This window comes from Trichomycterus rosablanca, chromosome 8, assembly GCF_030014385.1.
Source record: "Trichomycterus rosablanca isolate fTriRos1 chromosome 8, fTriRos1.hap1, whole genome shotgun sequence".
Lineage (NCBI taxonomy): Eukaryota > Metazoa > Chordata > Actinopteri > Siluriformes > Trichomycteridae > Trichomycterus > Trichomycterus rosablanca.
In genome coordinates, this window is record NC_085995.1 from 10,159,242 (window position 1) to 10,183,371 (window position 24,130).

At 41.1% G+C, this 24,130-nt stretch overlaps 1 protein-coding gene across 1 annotated transcript; it reads left to right on the forward strand.

The window, feature by feature from the left end:
• The first annotated feature begins 2,519 nt into the window (after positions 1-2,519).
• Positions 2,520-23,787, forward strand: cul4b (cullin 4B). The gene is made up of 20 exons (XM_063000507.1): positions 2,520-3,383; positions 6,008-6,123; positions 6,279-6,382; positions 7,360-7,429; positions 8,731-8,804; positions 8,911-9,073; positions 10,343-10,432; positions 11,514-11,596; positions 11,694-11,761; positions 14,341-14,459; positions 15,744-15,936; positions 16,244-16,348; positions 16,442-16,552; positions 17,720-17,805; positions 18,117-18,224; positions 18,315-18,428; positions 19,050-19,155; positions 20,463-20,635; positions 20,729-20,881; positions 22,505-23,787. Exons 1-20 carry the CDS (start codon positions 2,951-2,953, stop codon positions 22,598-22,600), a joined length of 2,565 nt encoding a protein of 854 aa, XP_062856577.1. The 5' UTR covers positions 2,520-2,950; the 3' UTR covers positions 22,601-23,787.
• Positions 23,788-24,130: the final 343 nt, after the last annotated feature.

Genomic DNA, 24,130 nt, shown 5'->3' on the forward strand with positions numbered 1-24,130 from the left:
ACACGGGGAGAACATGCAAACTCCACACAGAAAGGACCCGGACCGCCCCACCTGGGGATCGAACCCAGGACCTTCTTGCTTTGAGGCGACAGTGCTGAAGAATAGGGTGAAAACAGGCTAAAAAGGTATGTAGAGAAATACAGGGGTTGGACAAAATAACTGAAACACCTGGTTTTAGACCACAATAATTTATTAGTATGGTGTAGGGCCTCCTTTTGCGGCCAATACAGCGTCAATTCGTCTTGGAAATGACATATACAAGTCCTGCACAGTGGTCAGAGGGATTTTAAGCCATTCTTCTTGCAGGATAGTGGCCAGGTCACTACGTGATGCTGGTGGAGGAAAACGTTTCCTTACTCGCTTCTCCAAAACACCCCAAAGTGGCTCAATAATATTTAGATCTGGTGACAGTGCAGGCCATGGGAGATGTTCAACTTCACTTTCATGTTCATCAAACCAATCTTTCACCAGTCTTGCTGTGTGTATTGGTGCATTGTCATCCTGATACACGGCACCGCCATTGGATGCACATGGTCCTCCAGAATGGTTCGGTAGTCCTTGGCAGTGACGCGCCCATCTAGCACAAGTATTGGGCCAAGGGAATGCCATGATATGGCAGCCCAAACCATCACTGATCCACCCCCATGCTTCACTCTGGGCATGCAAGTCTGGGTGGTACGCTTCTTTGGGGCTTCTCCACACCGTAACTCTCCCGGATGTGGGGAAAACAGTAAAGGTGAACTCATCAGAGAACAATACATGTTTCACATTGTCCACAGCCCAAGATTTGCGCTCCTTGCACCATTGAAACCGACGTTTGGCATTGGCACGAGTGACCAAAGGTTTGGCTATAGCAGCCCGGCCGTGTATATTGACCCTGTGGAGCTCCCGACGGACAGTTCTGGTGGAAACAGGAGAGTTGAGGTGCACATTTAATTCTGCCGTCATTTGGGCAGCCGTGGTTTTATGTTTTTTGGATACAATCCGGGTTAGCACCCGAACATCCCTTTCAGACAGCTTCCTCTTGCGTCCACAGTTAATCCTGTTGGATGTGGTTTGTCCTTCTTGGTGGTATGCTGACATTACCCTGGATACCGTGGCTCTTGATACATCACAAAGACTTGCTGTCTTGGTCACAGATGCGCCAGCAAGACGTGCACCAACAATTTGTCCTCTTTTGAACTCTGGTATATTACCCATAATGTTGTGTGCATTTCAATATTTTGAGCAAAACTGTGCTCTTACCCTGCTAATTGAACCTTCACACTCTGCTCTTACTGGTGCAATGTGCAATTAATGAAGATTGGCCACCAGACTGGTCCAATTTAGCCATGAAACCTCCCACACTAAAATGACAGGTGTTTCAGTTATTTTGTCCAACCCCTGTAGATGGACTACGGTCAGTAATTGTAGAAACAAGGAGGCGGTTTTAATTTTATGGCATTTTCATTTTAAAGATGAAAGTTCAGAAGTTCATGCTTTTGTACTCTAAAGAATTTTCTAGTTCATTTGGTTGCATCATAATTATATTAATTAAGGTTTTAATTCTGTGTGCTGTAGACCAGAGGTGGAAAGTAACGAATTACATTTACTCGCGTTACTGTAATTGAGTAGTTTATTGGTGTACTTGTACTTTTTAAAGTAGATTTTACAACCAGTAATTTTACTTTTACTTAAGTATGTTTTGTATTTAGAATTGTAATTCGCTACATTTTAAATAACATCCGTTACTGAGTAAAATAAACGCTAAAAAAAAAATCGCGTCTGGGAAACTGCTGCAGTAAATTCTGCGATGGGGATTCGGATCTTTTGGCTCGGTTCCTTTTAAAGAGCCGTTCAAAAAAATGGCTCTTCATTCTTTTTTTCAGGCAGCGAGGCAACGACTCCCAAAAGCACGACTCGGTTCCTTTCGTTCATTTTAAAGAGCCGTTCAATAGAATCGAGTCGTTCACGAACGACCCATCACTAGTGGTTATACAGTTTAAAAAAGTTTTATGGAATGGTCTGTACTAAAATGACACATTACACATCCCTAAATGTTTTAAATGTTGTATCAACATGTTTTTTCTATGATATTTTAATAAAAAACAACTATTGTGAGATTTATATCCACCTGTCACCCTCTCCTGTTAAAAAAAAGTAACTAAGTAACGTTTACTCTGAGTACATTTTAAATGAGTTACTTTTTACTTGAGTAGATTTTTAGAGTAGTAACTTTACTCGTACTTAAGTAAAAATTCATTAAAGTAATAGTACTTTTACTTGAGTGCAATATTTTAGTACTCTTTCCACCTCTGCTGTAGACACAATCCATTTTGGGTCAAATGTCCCCCTTTTATGAGTTATGGAAGTCATTCGTCCATGTGTTGCAGTGTATATACGGTCAGACTCAGTTGGAGCGCCATCTGTCGGTAGGTTCATTTCCCAGCACCCAAACCAATCCAGTCTGAGTAAAACATGCTCTCTCACACACGCGCGCACGCCTCAGCGGCAACTATGCTAAGCTAACAGGCTAACCACAACAGCGTGGGAAAGTACTTCCGGTAGGTCAATGTATCGAGCTGCAAAGTTTCTTACAAGTATATCGTCTCGAATTTGCTCCAACAATTCCACACCAAGACAGATTTTAGAACCGAAATACGGAGCAACGAGGCTCAAACAGTGCACAAGATTTGCGGTTCGTGGAGAGAAAGGGGAGATTTATGAACTTAAAGAACGGCACAAGTGTCCGAGAGGAAGCAATAATCAACCATCTTTCTTCTGCCAGCAATAACAAGAAGAGAGAGGCTGCAAGTCCAGCTGTACTTCTTCATTTATTGTGTTTCACACAGAACCCAGTATTAACCGGGCGCTCCTAGCTGAGGAAGACCAAGAGACTCTGTGCTGTATCCCTCCGCCGGCCGCATCGCGCATCAGCTCTTTGCTTATTTTTATTATCATTTCTTCTTTCATGTTTCCAACAGGTTTAGCTTCCCCTAACCTCTCAGCATCAAGCCAAGAGGCCAGAGCTGCAGTTTCGGATGTGAACAGCGACAGTACTTTAGCTTCTTCTCGAAAGAGGAAGATCCTCAGCTCGGACAGGGAGGACACCGATTCTCTGTCTGTCTCTCCCAGATCCCCTAAAGCCGCCTGTAACTCGTCCGCCTCCTGCTCCTCCACCTCCAGCGGCCAGCAGCACATCCAGAAGAAGCTCAGGTTTGACGTGGAGAGTGCAGGGCTGGAGGTGAAGATGGCAGAGGAGTCTCCAACAGCATCGTGCTCCAAAAGTAAAAGCGCGTATTTCTCCGGCCACGCTAACGGACTCACAAAATCCGCAGGATCAGCCACATTCGCCAACAGCAAACCAGGAGCTGCCAAGAAACTTGTCATCAAGAACTTTAAGGGTAAGAGTGGACAGGTGACATCTGGGTTTATCTTTATTTGTTTTGCATATTTGATACCATTCATGCACATGACATTCCTCATGATCACTCAACTTGGGTACAGATTGTTAGTATACTGATTGATCCATTGACACACAGTCAGTGGTGGTGTCTGCAAGGTTGAAGGTTGAAGGTTGAAGGTTGGGATGATCCCAAGGCCCGGTGTAATAGGACATAGTGTTGCCAACTTTCAGAACTGGAAATAAGGAACACCCTCGGGGTAGGCGATTAGGGTTGCACCTATAAAAAAATATATAACGGGTCTTACACCGCCATGGGAGGGCGGCACGGTGGCTAAGCGGGTAGCACTGTCGCCTCACAGCAAGGAGGTCCTGGGTTCGATCCCCAGGTGGGGCGGTCCGGGTCCTTTCTGCGTGGAGTTTGCGTGTTCTCCCCGTGTCCGCGAGGGTTTCCTCCGGAGGCTCCGGTTTCCTCCCACAGTCCAAAGACATGCAAGACTGGGTTCGATATAACCTTGTGAACTGATAAATGTTGTGTAATGAGTAACTACCGTTCATGTCATGAATGTAACCAAAGTGTAAAACATGACGTTAAAATCCTAATAAACAAACAAACAAACAACACCGTCATGGGAACATTATCAAAATGTTTTATTTAGGCTGTTTATTTTCATTCTTTATAATAATACATCAGAACCATATTTTAGGCAAAACAACATGGATAAATAGCATCATGTAACATTTTTTCCCAATAGTGCAAACAACATTTTTACATAATCCATCTTCACACTGACATGCAGCCCCGGTTCTGCCCCCCCCCAGCACCAAAAATAGGCACCACATTCCTGGAGTCAAATCCATATGCATCACCCATAGGAGCTGTCAGACAGACAAATAGTAATTCAAGTAAGAATACAACAGTCCTCATATTAGTATTTCATTGCCTTAAATGCCCTCATAATAATATTTGACATTTGGCTTATATTTTGATTATTTTATGGGCAAATACACTAACAGCTGAAACACAGTACAGTACATTTAAATCAACTGAGGAAAAACTGTTTCTAAGCAGAGGAGAACAGTTATTTTCTCAATGACTGGTGACTCTCCTACCTTCCTTATTAGTCCAGGACCGTGTTGTGAAACCTTCTGTTGGGTTTGGTTTGTTTCATGTCTTTGTCTGAGAGGAGTTTGCCAAATTCTCCACAGGTCATGTGGTTCCCCTCTAGGTACTGTGGTTAATTTTTATATCTCATCCATCATATTAGTCCATTGTAAAGCGAAAATAAACCTTTTTGACAATATTCATTAACTAATGTTTGCAAAAAGAAGTGTTTCCTTACTCACCCAAAAGTATGAAATGAGGCTGGGTTGATTGAGGCTTTAACTAGACTAGATCATAAAACCAAACAAACTCAGAACTGGTTTCCAAATATGGGGGATGCAACCATCACAAAACAGCCATTCTAAAACTCTGATCTTTGACTTTTTACCATCTTACCTTCCCACCTTCTTGTTTCTACACTCACTGTTCATTTTATCAGCTCCACTTATCATATAGGAGCACTTTGTAGTTCTACAATTACTGACTGTAGTCCATTTATTTCTCTACATACCTTTTTAGCCTGCTTTCACCCTGTTCTTTAATTGTCAGGACCACTACAGAGTAGGTATTATTTGGGGGTGGATGATTCTCAGCACTGCAGTGACAATGACATGATTGTTGTGTTAGTGTGTGTTGTGCTGGTATGAGTGGATCAGACACAGCAGCACTGCTGGAGTTTTTAAATACCGTGTCCACTCACTGTCCATTCTTAGACACTCCTACCTAGTTGGTCCACCTTGTAGATGTAGAGTCAGAGACGATCGCTCATCTATTGCTGCTGTTTGAGTTGGTCATCTTCTAGACCTTCATCAGTGGTCACAGGACGCTGCCCACTGGGCGCTGTTGGCTGGATATATTTTTGGTTGTTGGACTATTCTCAGTCCAGCAGTGACAGTGAGGTGTTTAAAAACTCCATCAGCGCTGCTGTGTCTGATCCACTCATACCAGCACAACACACACTAACACACCACCACCATGTCAGTGTCACTGCAGTGCTGAGAATGATAATACCTGCTCTGTGGTGGTCCTGTGGGGGTCCTGACCATTGAAGAACAGGGTGAAAGCAGGTTAAAAAAGTATGTAGAGAAACAGATGGACTACAGTCAGTAATTGTAGAACTACAAAGTGCTTCCATATGGTAAGTGAAGATGATAAAATGGACAGTGAGTGTAGAAACAAGGAGGCTGATGTTAAGGCTGATTGGTGTGTATGTATATATAATTACAGCAACTACCTATAGATTTGTTAGGAGCTCTTTGGTTTTTGCATTGGTGGGTTGGATTTTATTTATTTTCTGATTTGATATTAAGTTGTTTATGTAGATCATTTTGACCACAGTGGCACTATCAAGTTTGCAGACTATTTGTGGCAAGTATTATAAATAATACACCTGTAAGTCACAGGGTTTCAAAAATATTAAATAAACAGATATTTGTTTTATGCTTTATTGCTTTATGCTTTCGCTTTCTGTAAAGCTGAATTCCAGTATAACTCGGCTGTGTTTTATTATGTTTTGACAGAAAAGCCGAAACTGCCTGAAAACTACACACATGAGACATGGCAGAAGTTAAAGGAAGCCGTGGAGGCCATACAAAATAGCACTTCTATAAAATACAACCTGGAGGAACTTTATCAGGTGGGAAAGAAATACTGTGCCTACTATAACAACTTATAATGATTTTTCTATCAGTCATAATGTGTTAATACTTTGCTGATAATGTTGCTATGTAGTAGAATTGTACCTCTACTTTGGGTTGTTTTACTGAATTAAAGTCCTTTATTTATTTTTAGGCTGTTGAGAATTTGTGTTCCCATAAGATATCTGCAAAGCTGTATAACCAACTGAGAGCTGTATGTGAAGACCACATCAAGGCCCAGATTGAACAGTTTCGGGAATATCCTTTGCGATTTTAAGCTTTTTTTTTTTTTAAATAGTCTATGTACACAGTTTTTTCTCTCTCTCTCCCTATCTAGTAGTATCCAGTTGTGTCTAATCTACTGTTGCAGACTCCTACCCTGACCGACTAGGGCTATAGCTAACATGCATACACACTGCTTATTTTCACCTGCACGAGGCGGCATCACAAAGAGATCACTTATCTCAATTGATCTCATCTCTGTGCAGGCACCATCGTCCAGCCAAAGTGGCTGCAATTGCCGCAGCAATAAAGAACCCTTTCTGCCCTCCCTCCCTCCCCTAGACATAGACAACACATATCATATCTGTGTATGTGCCTGGCTGGCCGATAGCAGAGCTGAGATTCGAACTCGGGAGCTTGAGGATTTTTAGGTTGCTGCTGATCTGAGGAATTTCTGTGTAACTTAAGGACAATTTTATGAGGGCATGAAGGGTGCTTGTGTGATGATTTGCTAAAACCTGGATTTAAGGTCTTAAATATTGTGCCCTAAAGACACCATTGGCTATGTCTTAAAGAAAAAAAGCCAGAATGTAAGTCACTTCCTTGCCGCTACTAGACTACTGTCTGACAGGTGGCCACAAAGTGACATTATATACAGTTATAAATATATACAATTCAAGCCATTGAGGCCTAAGGGCCTCGCTCAAGAGTCCAACAGGGACTACCTGACAAATGTAAGGCTTGAACCAACGACCATCTGCTGAGCTACAACTACTAAGAGCTTGGCCAGCACTTATGTACTTGTCTGCGACCTTCTCGGCCAGTAGGCGTTGTGTATGTGATAAAGGTCTCAAACGCCTTGTGGAATTTAAACAAACCACATAGAAAAAGAGGGAGGAGTAGAAATTAGTGAACGTCATATGTCATGAAATATAATGTGGAATATTGTTAAACCTGTAGACCTAGAATATTATTCTATGATTGAAAAGTTGTTTTCTTAACCCTGGTGCTACGGACTCCCTGGATAGTGTGCTCTTCTTGAAGAAAATAGACAAATGTTGGCAAGACCACTGCAGGCAAATGGTAAGTTTTTCTGGTAAATTTAGTCTTGATTGGACTTTGTCACTGAGTGCTTAACACGGCTTTGCATAGTAATGCCACATGACCTGATTAATCCTGTAATGCCAAGATAAAATTAAAACGCCCATGTTCATCCAGCTTATAATTTAAGAAACAATGCACAAGAGTAGGGTAGGTGTGAGGTGTGAAAACCCTAAACAGTGCGCCAATCCATCACAGTGCTTTGGCCACCCCCTCTCAGACATAGCCAATCATGTTTGTATAGATGCCCGACTGGCTGATAGCACTCCTGAGATTTAAACCTGTATTTGAATGGTGATGGGCTGGCATAATAGACAACTGTGCCACCTGAGCACTCTACATTGAAGTTCCTATGTTGGATATTCAAGCTTGTTTAGAAACTAGGGTCAGAGCGCATGGTCAGCCATTGTACGGTGCTTCTATAGCTGAGAGGGTGAAGGGCCTTGCTCAAGGACCCATCAGTGGCTGCATGGTCGTCCCAGTATAAAAATAGAACTCTGCTTATCATCTCTTGATCTTTAAAGTACTTACCTAATCTGTATTCATTTTGAATGGGAGTGCGAGTGGCACCCCAATCCCAGAGGTGGCATATTGCAGCGGGAGGAGACCCCATCTGACCATGCTTTTCTTAAACACAGCCAATTGTGTTTGTGTGGATGCCTGGCTAGGTTGGTAGCTCCGCCGAGATTCAAACTAGTGAGTTCGAACACTCCACAGTGGTGTGTTAGTGTGTTAGACCACTGCACCAACTGAATGCCCACTGTGTGTATGTGTGTAAACATATTTATCGAAAAACACATTATACTGACATAACGATGTAGACTAAGACGTCAGGGCGATAGCACTATCGCCTCACAGCAAGAAGGTCCTGGGTTCGATCCCCAGGTTCGGCGGTCCGGGTCCTTTCTGTGTGGAGTTTGCATGTTCTCCCCGTGTCTGCGTGGGTTTCCTCTGAGAGCTCCGGTTTCCTTCCACAGTCTAAAGACATGCAAGTGAGGTGAATTGGAGATGCAAAATTGTCCATGACTGTGTTTGATATAACCTTGTGAACTGATGAACCTTGTGTAATAAGTAACTACCGTGTCTGTCATGAATGTAACCAAAGTATAAAAACATGACGTTAAAATCCTAATAAATAAATAGTCACAAAAACATGTTATACCTAATACAAGACCACCAGTCTTTACTCGCAACTAAACACGGCCGATCGTAAGTTCTACCCCTGACTTCAATGTATGCAGTTTCTTTGTCTCCTGTCTCTAATTTGGCTTTGTTTATTTCAGATCATGATTAGGAGTATATTTTTGTTTTTGGACCGCACATATGTTTTACAAAATTCAATGCTGCCATCAATCTGGTATGTATTTTATTATTTATTATTTTTTTAACTTAAAAGAATCGCAACTGATCATCTTAGATTTTCTATTTTATATCCTTTTTGTAACAAACCTTCTATTCTTCAGGGACATGGGACTGGAATTATTTCGTTTCTACATCATCAGTGATTTGAAAGTACAGAGCAAAACAATTGACGGGATCCTGTTGCTCATAGAGAGGGAACGTAGCGGCGAGGCCATCGACCGTTCTCTTCTCAGAAGCCTTCTCAGCATGCTCTCTGACTTACAGGTAGTACTGAAACCCATAACATATTTTAATCTACACAATATGCTCCGACTTACTTTCAGGTCATGCGTCACGGTCCAGTGTGTGCAGGTGTACCTGGGGCAAAGTCGTGAGGTCAAGCTCACTGTTAAATTCTTAATATAGGGTCTGTTCAAAAACCTAGTGAGCTACCTTGGTGTCTCCTGCCTACATAGGCAGCTGCCTAAGTAGAGAGGATTCTAATAAGTCATTGACCATGCTACTTAGACAACGATTCCATCAGTTTTCGCTTACTAAGCTAACACAGTTAGCCTTGTGCCATTCAAACCAATGGGATGAGGTGGCACAATGCGCTAGCATGTCAAATAACGTCTCCCTCCGTGTACCGAACACAGTTAAATTGTCGCTGACAAGCTCGAATTTGCAAATATATGATTGTATTTATTTACGTTTGAAAATAACTCGGTTCGTTGCTTTGCATCCATCTGCCATATTTGTCTTTTTTTTTATGAGAAAAGTTGGGCCACACTGAATGCTGGGATGGCTCCCTCAGTATTCAGTCAAAATACTATTCAAATTGGCCGCTCAGGTGGCACAGTGGTTAAAAATACACGCTGGAACACCAGAGCTGGTATCTTGAATACATCGTGTACAGCCACATGAACAACAATTGGCCTGTCGTTCAGACAGGGGTGGGATATTAAAGCCGGATAGGGACTCTCTCATATCTAATGCAGTTATAACCTCTGCTGGCTGATTGATGTTGCCTGCACAGAGACAGGAAAAGAATGCTGTCAGGGTGTGTCTCTCCGTGCACAGTGATGATTCGCATTGCACTCGTCAGAGTGTAGGTGACAAAATGCATACGGCTGCTGCCCACGTGTCGGAGGGGGTGTGGGTTAGCTTTGTTCACCTCAATCAGAGCGGGGATCGGCATTGGTGGAGAGGAAGCATGACATAATTGGGTGCGCTAAAAGGTAGAAAAAGGGGGAGTAAATGCATAAACTATATATATATATATTCTTTATGTTCATAACCTGCTTTATTAATATTTATAACCCATCCCACTATCATATTTGTATGCCTAATTGAATTGAATCATTATAACCAATCCTCTGCATACTTTTATCATCTTCGTTTTTGTTTTAACCCTTTGTACCCTAAACCCAACATCATTAGCATTTGTTCATCTTGATTAGAATGATGGATCCTACAGGCCATCAAGACTTTTTCTTGGAATCTTTGCTAATTATGTGAAAAAGAAGCAATTCTACAATCTTATGTTTTGGACAGATTTATCAAGACTCCTTTGAGCAGCGCTTTCTGGAGGAGACAAATCGACTCTACGCTGCAGAGGGCCAGAGGCTGATGCAGGAAAGAGAGGTGATCTTTGCATTAGTAACATCTGGATTTATAGAAATAGGCTGTGTCATACTGAACAGTACGCGAAAGCAGTACGCAAGAGCGGGTAGTGTGTCCGAATACGTAGTATTCATCAAACAGTATGCGAAAAGTACCCGGATGACTTAATGCATTGGCAGCTGTTTTTGAGTATGCAAATATAGCCCACTGCGGTCCGATAATCTATCCCATAATTCAACTGGAGCTGCAAAGGTGTTTGGAGCAGAAGAAGATGTTATGATTAGGTACAACCCTGAATAACGTTATGAGTAAATTGTTATAACTGTGCTGATGTGACATCATCCATCATGTGACGTTGGTAAGATTATGTGCATACTGCACACCTGTGTACTGAAATAGCTTACTGCTTTACCGGCCGAGCAGTGAGCACCGCCTCGAATCTTGTACGTACTGTTTAAGTATGCGATTTCGGACGCAGCCATAGTTTCTTGATCCTATAATAATAGTACTCGTACTGCAAATCCATATAATGTCTGTGGAAATCCATGTACGCATAGATGTTCAGGAGCATTTTGGTGACTGTATTCATACACACATCCATTCATTTGGAATTTGGCTCAAGGCTCAACAGAATCTATGTAGTCAAATGCTTTGCACATTGCTGAGATCTAGAGTTCGTCAGTTAGATCTCAGCTCTGCTACTGGCTGGTCGAGCGCCTACACACAGACATGATCGGCTAACGTCTGCTGGGTGGGAGGATTGACGGGATTCCTCATCACTGCTGGCTGGTCGATGGTGCCTCCACAAAGATGGCGAATAATAGAGAGCAGTGCCAGACTCTTCATACGCGATATGGATCCCTGTGTGAGCCGCCTCGTTCAGGTGAAAAGAAGTGGCCGGCCACTGCACACGTTTGAGATGGGAGTGTGTTAGTTACGGCCCTCCCCGGTTAGATTCGGGGTCTGGAGCAGTGATTTGGAGACGACTAGATTTGAAGAAAGAGGGAAAATGCATTAATAGAATAATACATTGTTGCCAATGAATGACTATTTTATAATATGCATAAAAATTGATATAAATGAGACATGATTTCCTCTGAAGGTGCCTGAGTATCTTCATCATGTCAACAAACGTTTGGAAGAGGAAGCAGACCGAGTCATCACATACTTGGACCAGAGCACACAGTAAGCATTCCTCTTCCTAGTCTATTTTTAACACAGTGAAAATTGTTTTCCTCTTGTTATTACAAAGGTGATGTAATTTCTGTGCTTTTTCTTGTAGAAAACCTCTTATTGCAACAGTGGAAAAGCAACTACTTGGTGAACACTTGACTACAACACTTCAGAAAGGTACCAGAATGTTCAGATTGTATTAATTCATTCATCATTTAGATGAAACTGAAAGGTGCAAATTTTTTATTATTGGCTGCTCCAGTTAGGGATGGCCATGGCAGATCATTCGTCTCCATATTGCCCTGTCCTGTACAACCACCTGCATGCCCTCCTTTACAACATCATAAACCAACCAACCTAAAATACACTATAGAAAACGTACAGATCATATAGAATAGGCCATTTCAGACTAACAAACTAACATCTAATACAAGATGGTCAGGTACCCATCACCATAAAACATCCCTGAATAAATGCCCCAAAGTACAACAATTTTTTTTGCATGTTACCCCCCAATTTTTTTCCCAATCTGGTCGTATCAAATTACCCGATTGCATTACGCTTCCTCTCTAATGATGTTGACCTCCACTCTGACTGAGGAGAGCCATGACTAACGCATGCCCCCTCAGACATGTGTTTAGTAGTTGACTGTATCTTTTCATCTGCCGGTCACACCCTAATCCTCATTATCCCTTGTCTCTGTCCAGGCATCATTAATCAGCCAGCAGAGGTTGTAATTGTATCAGTTATGACCGTGGTCACCAACCTTTTTTGCACCACTGACCGGTTTCATATAAGATATAATTTCACGGACCGACGGGGGTGGGTGGGGGTGGGGGTGATTGAAAATCTGTACTACTCACAAATTAGCTTTTTTCGCTGCAATGAGACGCTGCTCCCACCTAGGGGTGATTAGAAACAATAACACCCATAAAAAGTAGTGTTTTCATTGCTGATTATTTATTCTTTCTGTGCGGCCCGGTAATAAATGACCCACGGACGAATACCGGTCTGCGGCCCGGTGGTTGGGGACCACTGAGTTATGAGGAATCCTCTCTAGCGTCCTCCTTTGAACAACAGCTAATCGTTGTTTGTGTAGGTAGCAGCAGCTGGTAGCAGAGCTGAGATTCAAACCGACGAGGTTGAGATATCAGCTCTGGTGTGCTAGCATGTTTTAAACTATATATAGTCTATATATTGAACTGTATGTGCCCAAAAAACTTTAAAGAAACCCTCACCCAAGAGAATAATACAAAAATAACCCCCAAACTCCTTAATAAAATAAGACTGAAAGCGTACATATGGTATGAGACCAATAAAACAAGCTCAAAATACTGGTTCCTGCTGTAAATATTACACATGAAAACAAAACATGGCATTACAAAAACAAACGTACCACAATAAACCTCCTTTTTGGCCTTCCTCATCTTTAGCACCATTCTCCTGCATAGTGCCCACATTTAAAGTTTCAGCACTTCCCTCCACCCTCCTAGGCTTCTGCATCTCTCTCTGCCTCAGATTGTTCTTTTCCCCTCTCCCTCTTGCTGGCCCAACAAATTCAAGGACAGTGTTTGATCTGCATGCTAATTTCTGTAGATGTCTGAATTTTGTATAATGAGCTGTGACTGGCTCTACACATAATCAGAATCAGAATATATTTATTGTCATTATACCAGGTATAACAAATTAAGGTGCCATACTCTCAAGTGTTTACAAACAATAACCAAAGAAGAAAAGCTAGAATATACAAAATATCAAAAATTTAGAAATTTACAGAATTTACAATGACATACAATAGAATAGACAATAGAATAATAGACTTTCTGTTCGGTAGCAAGCTGGTGAAAAATTGCACATAAACATTTGTGAATATTCCAAAAATTTTACATTACCCTTGTAAACATAATGAAATTGCCAGAAAATTGCACATTACCCCTGTAAACATTGTCTGAAAAATTGCACAGTCCCATGTGTTCCAAAAACAACCCTACAAAGAAATATTCAAGGTTCGTACTGCGGTGGGGTAGAAGCTATTCCTGAGCCGGTTCGTCCTTGTCTTAAAAGTCCTATACCGTCTGCCTGACGGTAACAATTGAAACAGATGGTGGCCGGGGTGAGATTTGTCCATAACAATTTTTTGAGCTCTCTGAAGGCAACGAGACTTGTGTAGGTCCTCCAGGGTGGGTAGAGAGCACCCAATGATTTTTTCTGCAGCCCTCACGATCCTCTGTAGTCCCTTCTTGTGTGCTGCAGTGCAGCTGGAGAACCACACACAGAGGCCGTGAGTGAGGACGCTCTCTATAGTAGAACGGTAGAAGGACACCAGCAGTCTCTGATTGATGTTATTTCTCCTGAGTGTCCTCAGAAAGTAGAGTCTCTGCTGTGCCTTCTTCATCAGTTCTGTGATGTTCACACCCCAGGTTAGGTCCTCCTCGATATTAATGCCCAGGAAGCGAAAGTATGTAACCCTTTCCACACAGACCCCATTTATGGTTATGGGTTGAATGACGTTCCTCACCTTCCTAAAATCAATAACCAGCTCTTTTGTATTTTGGATCTGTATACTAATATATTATAGTTTTGTTTTTTTTCTAATCCTGGTATTATGTTGCAACTGGATGTATAGATATACGTGTTACTAGGGTAACTTTTCTTTTTCGGGCCCAGAAAACATAATTTAACATACTTTTATTTATTTATTTATATTTAAATTGAGTTTTGTTGTCTAATATGCATACTTGCTTATTCATGGCTAGGCTTAAATCACTTGCTGGATGAGAACCGTATCCAGGACTTGTCCTTGCTGTATCAGCTGTTCAGTCGTGTCCGAGGTGGAGTGCAGGCTCTCCTTCAGCAGTGGATTGAATATATAAAGGTGAATATTTAAAACTTGTCTCTCATACCTACATTTCTTTTAAAATAGTTTGTATGCACTATATGGACAAAGGTATTGGGACACCGCTTTTAATTTGGGAATTTATGTGTTTTAGCCACAACCATTCTAACAGGTGTAATGATTTTATTACTTGCACTTTAGGGTAGGCCGTTTCCAGTTCCAGCATGACAGTGACCCTGTCCACAATGCAAAGTCTCTAAAGACATAAAGGAAAGCTTGGTTTAAAGTAACTCCAGTGACCTGCGTAGAGTCCTAACATCATGGACAGATTTGGAATAAAGTGGAACATCAATTGAGGCTTTCTTGACCAACATCAGTGCCCAGCCATACAAATGCTCTTTTGACTAAATGGGTACAAACTGCCAGCTTTTGAGTCAGTCCAGTAGCTTTGTAGCCACACTGACGTTTGGTCACAGTGGAGTAAATCATGTCTGTACGACAGTGTACGGGATACTGTGACCTATTGTTTCGTTTTTTATGAGTTAGAAATGACAAACATGATCTTATGTGTTAAAGTGGATCACGTCAGGATATGGTATTATCTGGAATGCATCCAAATCAGAACTAACTGTACTGTACCTAATGCACGCACATGTTTCTTTTTTTCGTCTTTTTTAAAAACAGCTGCAAAAATAATATTATTCAATCAGATGTTAATCATGTCACCATCAGTAACTATATATGCAATTGTGTAAATATAACTGTAGTTACACAGGCAAGTTTTTCTGGAATTGTTCCCAATTTATCTCCCATCTAGTCATTTCCAACTCCTGATTAGGAATTCGTTACCGCTTGGACAACCCACAATCTGATCAAAAACGATTCACCTCAAGCGCCCTCCGACACACGTCCAATCTGAGGCCGTTTCTTATTACCTGCCAGTGTTGGGTTCCCATACAGAGCCGCATTTAATATAAAGAGCCACACTAAGCTCCATGTGTCTCCCTGGACTACTTCTGGAAATTCCATATTGCACTGGCAGGTTGATGGATCTGCTGAGGTTCGAACACATAAGATAACATTCTCCCTCTTCTTGGTCTTGGGTTATTTTGTTGTTATTGCACTTTTTTCCCTTGCTGCAGTTGCACTTGACATTTTCCTTGCGGACTTAGGAACTTGGGTCTAGAACGCTTCACAATGTGAGACTATGAGACAATGTGTGCTGTGAAAAGTAATAAAATATAATTCTAAAGGAACCAACCCACATGCTTAAAGCTTAATCTTTAAAATATATATTTTTGTTTGTTTCTTTTCTTCTTGCAGTCATTTGGTAGCACAATAGTTATTAACCCTGAGAAAGACAAAACAATGGTCCAGGAGCTACTGGACTTCAAGGATAAGGTGGATTCCATCATTGATATATGCTTCATGAAGAATGAAAAATTTGTAAATGCTATGAAGGAAGCATTCGAGACGTTCATCAACAAGCGGCCGAACAAACCTGCCGAGCTTATAGGTAAGTGCACTTTCAGTTCTTTCACCTTTATACTGCTTGTAAGTATATATGACTCCTAAAAGACTGGCACTAGGCACGCTAATGATTAAGTCGACTTACCTAGTGAAGTCACTGTTTGATTAACGCTGTCTGGTAAGAGTTCCACTAGCAGCTAACAGCACCAGAAAATATTACCATTGCAGTACTTGACAGGTACTGCGTTGTTGTGTTTGAATGTCTGACCTTTCATTCTCCACCAATATTTTGGGGCATTGTGGCTGAATGTCAGAAGCAAGGTTACTGTAAAAAATTTTTTCTTTCCTTTTAGCCAAATACGTGGATTCCAAACTGAGGGCAGGAAACAAGGAAGCCACTGATGAAGAGCTTGAAAAGATGCTGGACAAGATTATGATCATATTCAGGTTCATTTATGGTAAGGTCGGCTAAAATAATTAGAGGTTTTTAATCTGATACTTTCACTGTAGTTGTCATTTATTTTAATGTTTTGGTTTTTTTTAATAATCAGGCAAAGATGTCTTTGAGGCCTTTTATAAAAAAGACCTGGCGAAGAGGTTGCTGGTTGGAAAAAGTGCTTCTGTAGATGCTGAGAAGTCGATGCTGTCCAAACTGAAACATGGTTAGTACTTTAGAACTAGAAGATTTGTCATCATTTAACTATTCTATTAGTATAACAGAACCATATGTTGTAATGAGAGTAAAGACTTTTCAAGATGTAGTAAATTCATGTAATATAAACCCAACATGTATAAGATACTAGTAGAAAGTTGGGTCAGGTTGGGACATTAAATTGAAATAAATACTAGAATCTGGAATGTTAATTCTCTTGACCTTATTTGCCAGTTATATTGAACTCGCAAAAGTACAAAGAAGATATTTCCAATGTTTTTACCGACCAACATAAATGTATTTTGTAAACGTAAACAAAAGAAATTTGATGCCTGCAAAACGCTTGTTGGTGCTTGTTGATTTATTGTCAATTCTTGCTTTATACGAAACTTCAGCTGCTCAACAGTCTGTGGTCACTGTTGTCTGATTCTCCTCATGATGCACCACACATTTTCAATAGGAGACAGATCAGGCCAGTCAAGCAAACACAGTTTGTAGTCTGAATTATGTTTTATTGGAAGCCCAGTGTATCTGCTAACAGATAACTTTAGGACCTGAAGTTGCTCAAAGGGTCTCAGAGTGACGTTCTTGACTTGTAAACAATTCAGATTCACTTTCTGAGATTCATACAAAGTCTATTAGACCCAACCTTTTTTGCACTACAGACAAATTTCATATAAGATATAATTTCACAGACCGACGGGGGAAGGAAGATTTAATAATATTGCTCACAAACAATGTGAAATGAGCTTTTTTCACTGCAACGAGCTGCTGCTCCCACTTAGGGGTGACAAATAAGACAATAACAGCCGAAATAGAAGCAGTGAAAACTGCTTTTCTAGCGACCTCTAATTATTCATTCTTTCTGTGCGGCTCGGTAATAAATAGATCACAGACCGGCACCACTGTCTTAGACTTTTCTAACTTTGACACTAGAGTTATGCTAGTAAGAGTGCTGAGTAACTGTGAAGGTTGTTTTAAAACCAGTCTCTTAAATCTTTATCATTCACAGTCGTATAAAGCTATTGAAAATGTTTAGACATTACATTTAGATTAATAGTATGGCTCTTTGCCTTTTACCTAAATTTCTTTAGATGCTTTTTGAGAGGTAAAATATACTCTGATTGCATGGTGCCGTGGTCATGGAGCTCTGATTGTGTTTGTGTTGTTCATTTAGAATGTGGAGCAGCATTCACTAGTAAATTGGAAGGAATGTTTAAGGACATGGAGCTCTCTAAAGACATCATGGTGCAATTCAAACAGGTAATTATTTGGAATTTTAAGTCTACAAGAATAGACAGCAATTAAGTTCTTAAGATTATGACATTTTGGCCGATTCTTAATTGTTGTGTTAACAGTCTGCTGTCTTTACAGCACTAACAAGGACAACTGTAGTAGAATAATGCCTATACAGTGAGAATTTGAATGCCTTAGTATTAATAAATGCAGAATTCTTTTGGTTCTATAATACATTTTGTAACAAATAGTCAATGAATGCCTTTGACTAACATCTCGACTGGTCGAAAAATGTATATTTTAACACCCGTTTCCCCCTATTTAATCCCTCACCTCAGTACATGCAATGCCAAAACATCCCAGGTAACATTGAGCTGACCGTGAACATTCTCACTATGGGTTATTGGCCTACGTATGTTCCCATGGAAGTCCACCTGCCTCCAGAGGTTTGTTTGCTATTTTTTAAAAAGTGCTTTTTACTATACATTTCTATAAAATATTTGGTGTTAAACTTGCCTCTGTTTTTATCCATCTAGATGGTGAAACTACAGGAAATCTTCAAGACATTTTATCTTGGGAAGCACAGTGGAAGGAAATTACAGTGGCAGTCAACGTTAGGACATTGTGTATTAAAAGCAGAATTTAAAGAGGTAACTGGTTAAAAGGATCCTTTGTATTCCCCATTGTATTCCCACTGGCATTTACAGTACATCACCCCCATTCTGGTCAAGGAAAGCCACAGGCTCTCATGCCCCCTCAAAAACACATATCGTCCCCCTGGCTGCTGTGCTCAATGTGAGCCATGTCCCCAGCCAATTCATCAAATTATTCGTCTATACACAGACCAGTTCCAGACATTTCCTGTTGCTGCAGCAGCAAGAAAGAACCCAGTCCGACCTTCCCTTTCCTTAAACACAGATAGTTGTGTCTGTTTGACGCCTGGTCAGGTCGGTAGCACTTTTCAGATTCGAACACACTGCCTAGGTGTGGGTTTTTCCACTCGAGCACCAGCTTCAGTGTTTACTTAGGGCAGTTATTTTATTGGACAAGTAATCAGAGTTGGCCCAATGCCACTATTGGGCCCCTGAGCAATGCCCTGAACTTACTTAAACTGGCGTCTGCTAAAGGCCGTAAATGTAAAGTCCATTTACCATTTTGCTATTAGAAATTGTAATCAAGTTAACATAACTGGTAGAGGATATAGGTTTTGTAAGATAGTAATACAAAGTGCTACTGGTTTGTGATATTTATTTTCATGTCATTTCTTCAAGGGAAAGAAAGAGCTTCAGGTGTCACTGTTTCAGACATTAGTTCTGCTAATGTTCAATGAAGGGGAAGAATTTTCTTTGGAGGAGATCAAACTAGCTACTGGAATAGGTAGGTTTAATGTTCAGATGCATCTTTGTTTGTCTCTAAAATGACTGAATGTGTTGCACTATCATCCAAACGTATATGAAGCTCTATAGCAGGTTCTTTTTTTGGGTCTGCTTAGGGCCACTGACTGCTGGTTTTTGTACCAACTAAGCAGGAGCTTTACCTGATTAAACGAGTAGAATTAGGTAATGTTGGTCTGGCGTTAGACAAAAGATTAAAGCTTTAACTTTTGAAGACACAGACTTATTACATAGACAAGTGGGATCAAATGTAGCTCGTGATTACTTTGAACAAAAAGTGGCCCTTTGCAGAAGGCTCCAAGTGTGTTCATTTTCAACTGTGGCTTGTTGGGTAGCGCAGTTGCCTCACAGCAAGAAGGTCCTGGGTTCGATCCCCAGGTGGGGCGGTCCGGATCCTTTCCGTGCGGAGTTTGCATGTGTCACCGTGTCTGCCTGGGTTTCCTCCGGGTGCTCCGGTTTCCTCCCACAGTCCAAAAACATGCAGCCAGGCTAATTTGAGACACTGAATTGTCCTATAGGTACCTGGCCACTAGGATGCATAAACCAGTGCGTTGTAGTGCCGGTCCCAAGCCCGGATAAATAGGGAGGGTTGTATCAGTAAGGGCATCCGGCGTGTGCCAAATCAATAATGCGGATCTTGAGCCGCCGGCGACCCCTAACGGGAGCAGCCGAGGAAATAGATAATAGAAAATAATAATAGAATATAATAGATAATAGAAATAGATTTTATTAGGATTTTAATGTCATGTTTTACACACTTTGGTTACATTACACAAGATTCATCAGGTCAAGTTTAACGTCAAACACAGTCATGGACAATTTAGTGTCTCCAATTCACCTCACTTGCATGTTTTTGGACTGTGGGAGGAAACCGGAGCTCACACAGACACGGGGAGAACATGCAAACTCCACACAGAAAGGACCTGGACCGCTCCACCTGGAAATCGAATCCAGGACCTCCTTGCTGTGAGGTGACAGTGCTACCCATCGTGCCACTCCCCACGTATAAGTTAGGTGAACTGGAGATGCAAAATTGTCTTGACATGAATGTAACCAAAGTGTAAATTATGGTTCCATAATTTTCAAGATCTATAAGCAAACAAACTTTAAATTATGTTAGTTTGCTAACTTTAACACACTGGGCAGAAAAAACTTCAAAGGAGGTGGACTGATTATGGTATATTTTATGCCCCCTCCACTATGTTAAACTTGGCAAATAAACAGTAATATGTATTTGTTATTATGTATCAATGTCAGGGCATTAATAAAAAATGCTGTGACTGTGTACAGAGGACGGTGAGCTCAGACGTACCCTGCAGTCTCTGGCCTGTGGGAAAGCACGAGTCCTCTCCAAGACCCCCAAAAGCAAAGACATAGAAGACGGAGACAAGTTCTCCTGCAATAACGATTTCAAGCACAAACTCTTTCGAATTAAAATCAACCAGATCCAGATGAAAGAAACGGTACGTAGCTACGTTAACATTCTCATCTGTACTGACGGAGGCTTAAATATTGAAGGTTAGCCACATAGTATTTTTATTCATGCTCGGTTACAGGTGGAGGAGCAAGCTAGCACTACAGAGAGAGTCTTCCAGGACCGACAGTACCAGATCGATGCTGCCATTGTCCGCATTATGAAAATGAGGAAGACTTTGAGTCATAACCTTCTGGTGTCTGAGGTTTACAACCAACTCAAATTTCCAGTCAAGGTGAGTCCATGTGGCTGCTAATATTTCAAATACCAACAACTTGATATATCCAGAGGTTTCATATTTTTGTTGAGCTTGGATGGGTGATTTGACCTGCACATTGACGATTTAGACTGGTGAGTTGCGACTCGGAGGGTGGTGGGTTGATGGGTGGCACTGTCGTCTCACAGAAAGAAGGTCCTGGGTTCGATTTCCAGGTGGAGCGGTCTGGGTCCTTTTAAATTAAAAAATAATAAGATGGTTGTTGGGTGACAAGGTAGTAAATTGCACTAGCCTACTACTTCTGGAATACAGGGTTCGAATTCCCAGCGGTGCTATTGGCCCATGAGGTGGCTATCTATACACAAACATTACTGGCTATGTCAATGGCTGAAGCCCCACAATGTATTGGCAGCCTGTCTGGGGTGTGTTTCTGCATTGCGCCCAGTTATTCCATGATAGTGGAGCCCACATTGACCCCGATTAGTATAAAGCAGTGGTAAAAAGCTTAAAATCATTGACACACCCTCCCTGTGTCTGCATTGTTCTATTTTGGTTGACTTCCACCTGCCAAGACCATGAATGGAAAATGAACTGGCTGCTCTAAAGTTGCCCTTGATGTATGTATGTACACTGATCAGCCATAATTATTAAACATTAAAACCACCTCCTTGTTTCTATACTCACTGTCCATTTTATCAGCTCCACTTACCATATAAAAGCACTTTATAGTTCTACAATTACTGACTGTAGTCCATCTGTTTCTCTACATACTTTTTAACCAGCTTTTACTCTGTTCTTCAATGGTCAGGACCACCACAGGACCACTACAAAGCAGGTATTATTTGGGTGGTGGATCATTCTCAGCACGGCAGTGGCACTGACACGGTGGTGGTGTGTTAGTGTGTTAGTGTGTGTTGTGCTGGTATGAATGGATCAGACACAGCAGTGCTGCTGGAGTTTTTAAACACCTCACTGTCCCTGCTGAACTGACAATAGTCCACCAACCAAAAATATCCAGCCAACAGCACCCCGTGGGCAGCGTCCTGTGACCACTGATGAAGGTCTAGAAGATGACCAACTCGAACAGCAGCAATAGATGAGCGATCGTCTCTGATTTTACATCTACAAGGTGGACCAACTAGGTAGGAGTGTCTAATAGAGTGGACAGTGAGTGGACACAGTATTTAAAAACTCCAGCAGCGCTGCTGTGTCTGATCCACTCATACCAGCACAACACACACTAACACACCACCACCATGTCAGTGTCACTGCAGTGCTGAGAATGATCCACCACTTAAATAATACCTGCTCTGTAGTGGTCCTGTGGGGGTCCTGACCATTGAAGAACAGGGTGAAAGCAGGCTAAAAAAGTATGTAGAGAAATAGATGGACTACAGTCAGTAATTGTAGAACTACAAAGTGCTTCTATTTGGTAAGTGGAGCTGATAAAATGGACAGTGAGTGTAGAAACAAGGAGATGAAACAAGTGTCTCCAAGTGAATGAACTGTTGGGATCTCCTCCATGAATTCTTGCAAATAAATATATTGGTGTGCATATAAAAAGTTCCACAGTGTTATTTCTCTGGTTGACTTGTGCATGGATGTGCTCTCGTTGTGAAATGATTCTGTCTCTGCTTGCAGCCTGCTGATTTAAAGAAGAGAATAGAGTCACTCATTGATAGAGACTACATGGAAAGAGACAAGGAAATCTCCAATCAGTACAACTATGTGGCTTAAAGGGGCGTGATCGACAAACGGAAAGAAAGAAAGAAAGAAAGAAAGAAAGAAAGAAAAAGCTAGCGACTAACGGAGCCTAATGAAGAAAATCCTTTAGCTTATGGTATCTTCAGTATTTTTCCCCAGCGTTTGACAACAGAACGGATATGGCTCTGAAAGATCTGGTTATGGGAACGTTTTCCATGGGATCGCAAGCCTGTTTGACAGCGATCAGAGCTTTTCTCTCTCTAAGAATCGGACAGTCTCGGACACCTTGCTTTCTCTTTTTATTTACTGAGTGGAAAAGTGTATTTCATTTCAGTGCTGGCTCACAGTCCATTTTCTTTTGGATGCCCGTCTCTGTTTTAAGCCAGGTTTCCTTTTAATTCACTATGTACACACACCAAGTGGACGAAAAAAGACAAAAATACTAATAAAACGAGACGTGTCGAGTGCATGAGAGTGTAACGTTAAAAATAGGATTTCAATTGAATTTAAATCCATTTAAATTCTCTATAAACAGAAGCAAAGTTGCTGTTGAGAAAATCTTCAGTATTATAGCTCACTGATTGTTAAAGGAAAGAGAGAAACACAGAGCCGAATTGGAAATGTTAAATGATGTGCCAAAATCGGTCAAATCGAGCACTCTTTTAAGTATGGGATTAATTTATGCTGCTAAACACTAAACGTCTGTCAATAGGATGCCTTTTGTTTCATGCAGTCATTCTGTTCTGTTCTATTAAAATCTTTCTTTCTGCTCTTTGTTTGTTTTGTATATAATTCATGCACATTTTGCAACCAAACCAAATCTCAGATTGAGCCAAGCTGTGAAAATAATACAGATGTGTAAAGAGTGGTTTTCTATTGATAGTTTGAAATAAGGGTTAAGCTGTGTCTAAATGTTCCCGTACAGTTTCGCTGCATTGCAAACAGACTTTAAAAAATCTCTCCAGTAACCCACTCACCCCCCAAAACAATACAAGAAGCACAGAAGTGTCAAACTTATATCTATTTCTCCAACATCTCCAAGACTTGTATATTCTTGAATTAATACACTAAGAAGCTCCTGTATGGCATGACTGTATGGGATGATTAGATTTGTATGACTGGTGTTTGGATAAATCATGCATAAGTGGACAGTTATCCCTTGTATGAATACGTTTGCTTGTTTTTATTGCTTCAAATTAAACGGCTGTATGTTTCCATTATCATTTGTCCTGTTTCTATTGCTTGCTGTCTTGTTTTTCCAGCATGAAATGTTGGCTGGAAGGTAAAATGATGCGGTAAGTTACAGGATACAAATACAAAAAAACAACACAAACGAAAGGCATACTGTTTCATTAGATACACATTGTATACTGCTGTCATGGAAATCCATTCCTGAGCTATTTCTATTGTGTTTTCACTGTTGACTCTGACAATGCTAACAGGGCAGAAATTCGACCAACTCATTTGCTGGTAAGGTGATTTAGCTTTTTAGATAGTCACCAAAACTGCATGGTTGTATGCCGTATCTGAAAACGTTCCAGAAGACCTAAGGAAGACAAAGGG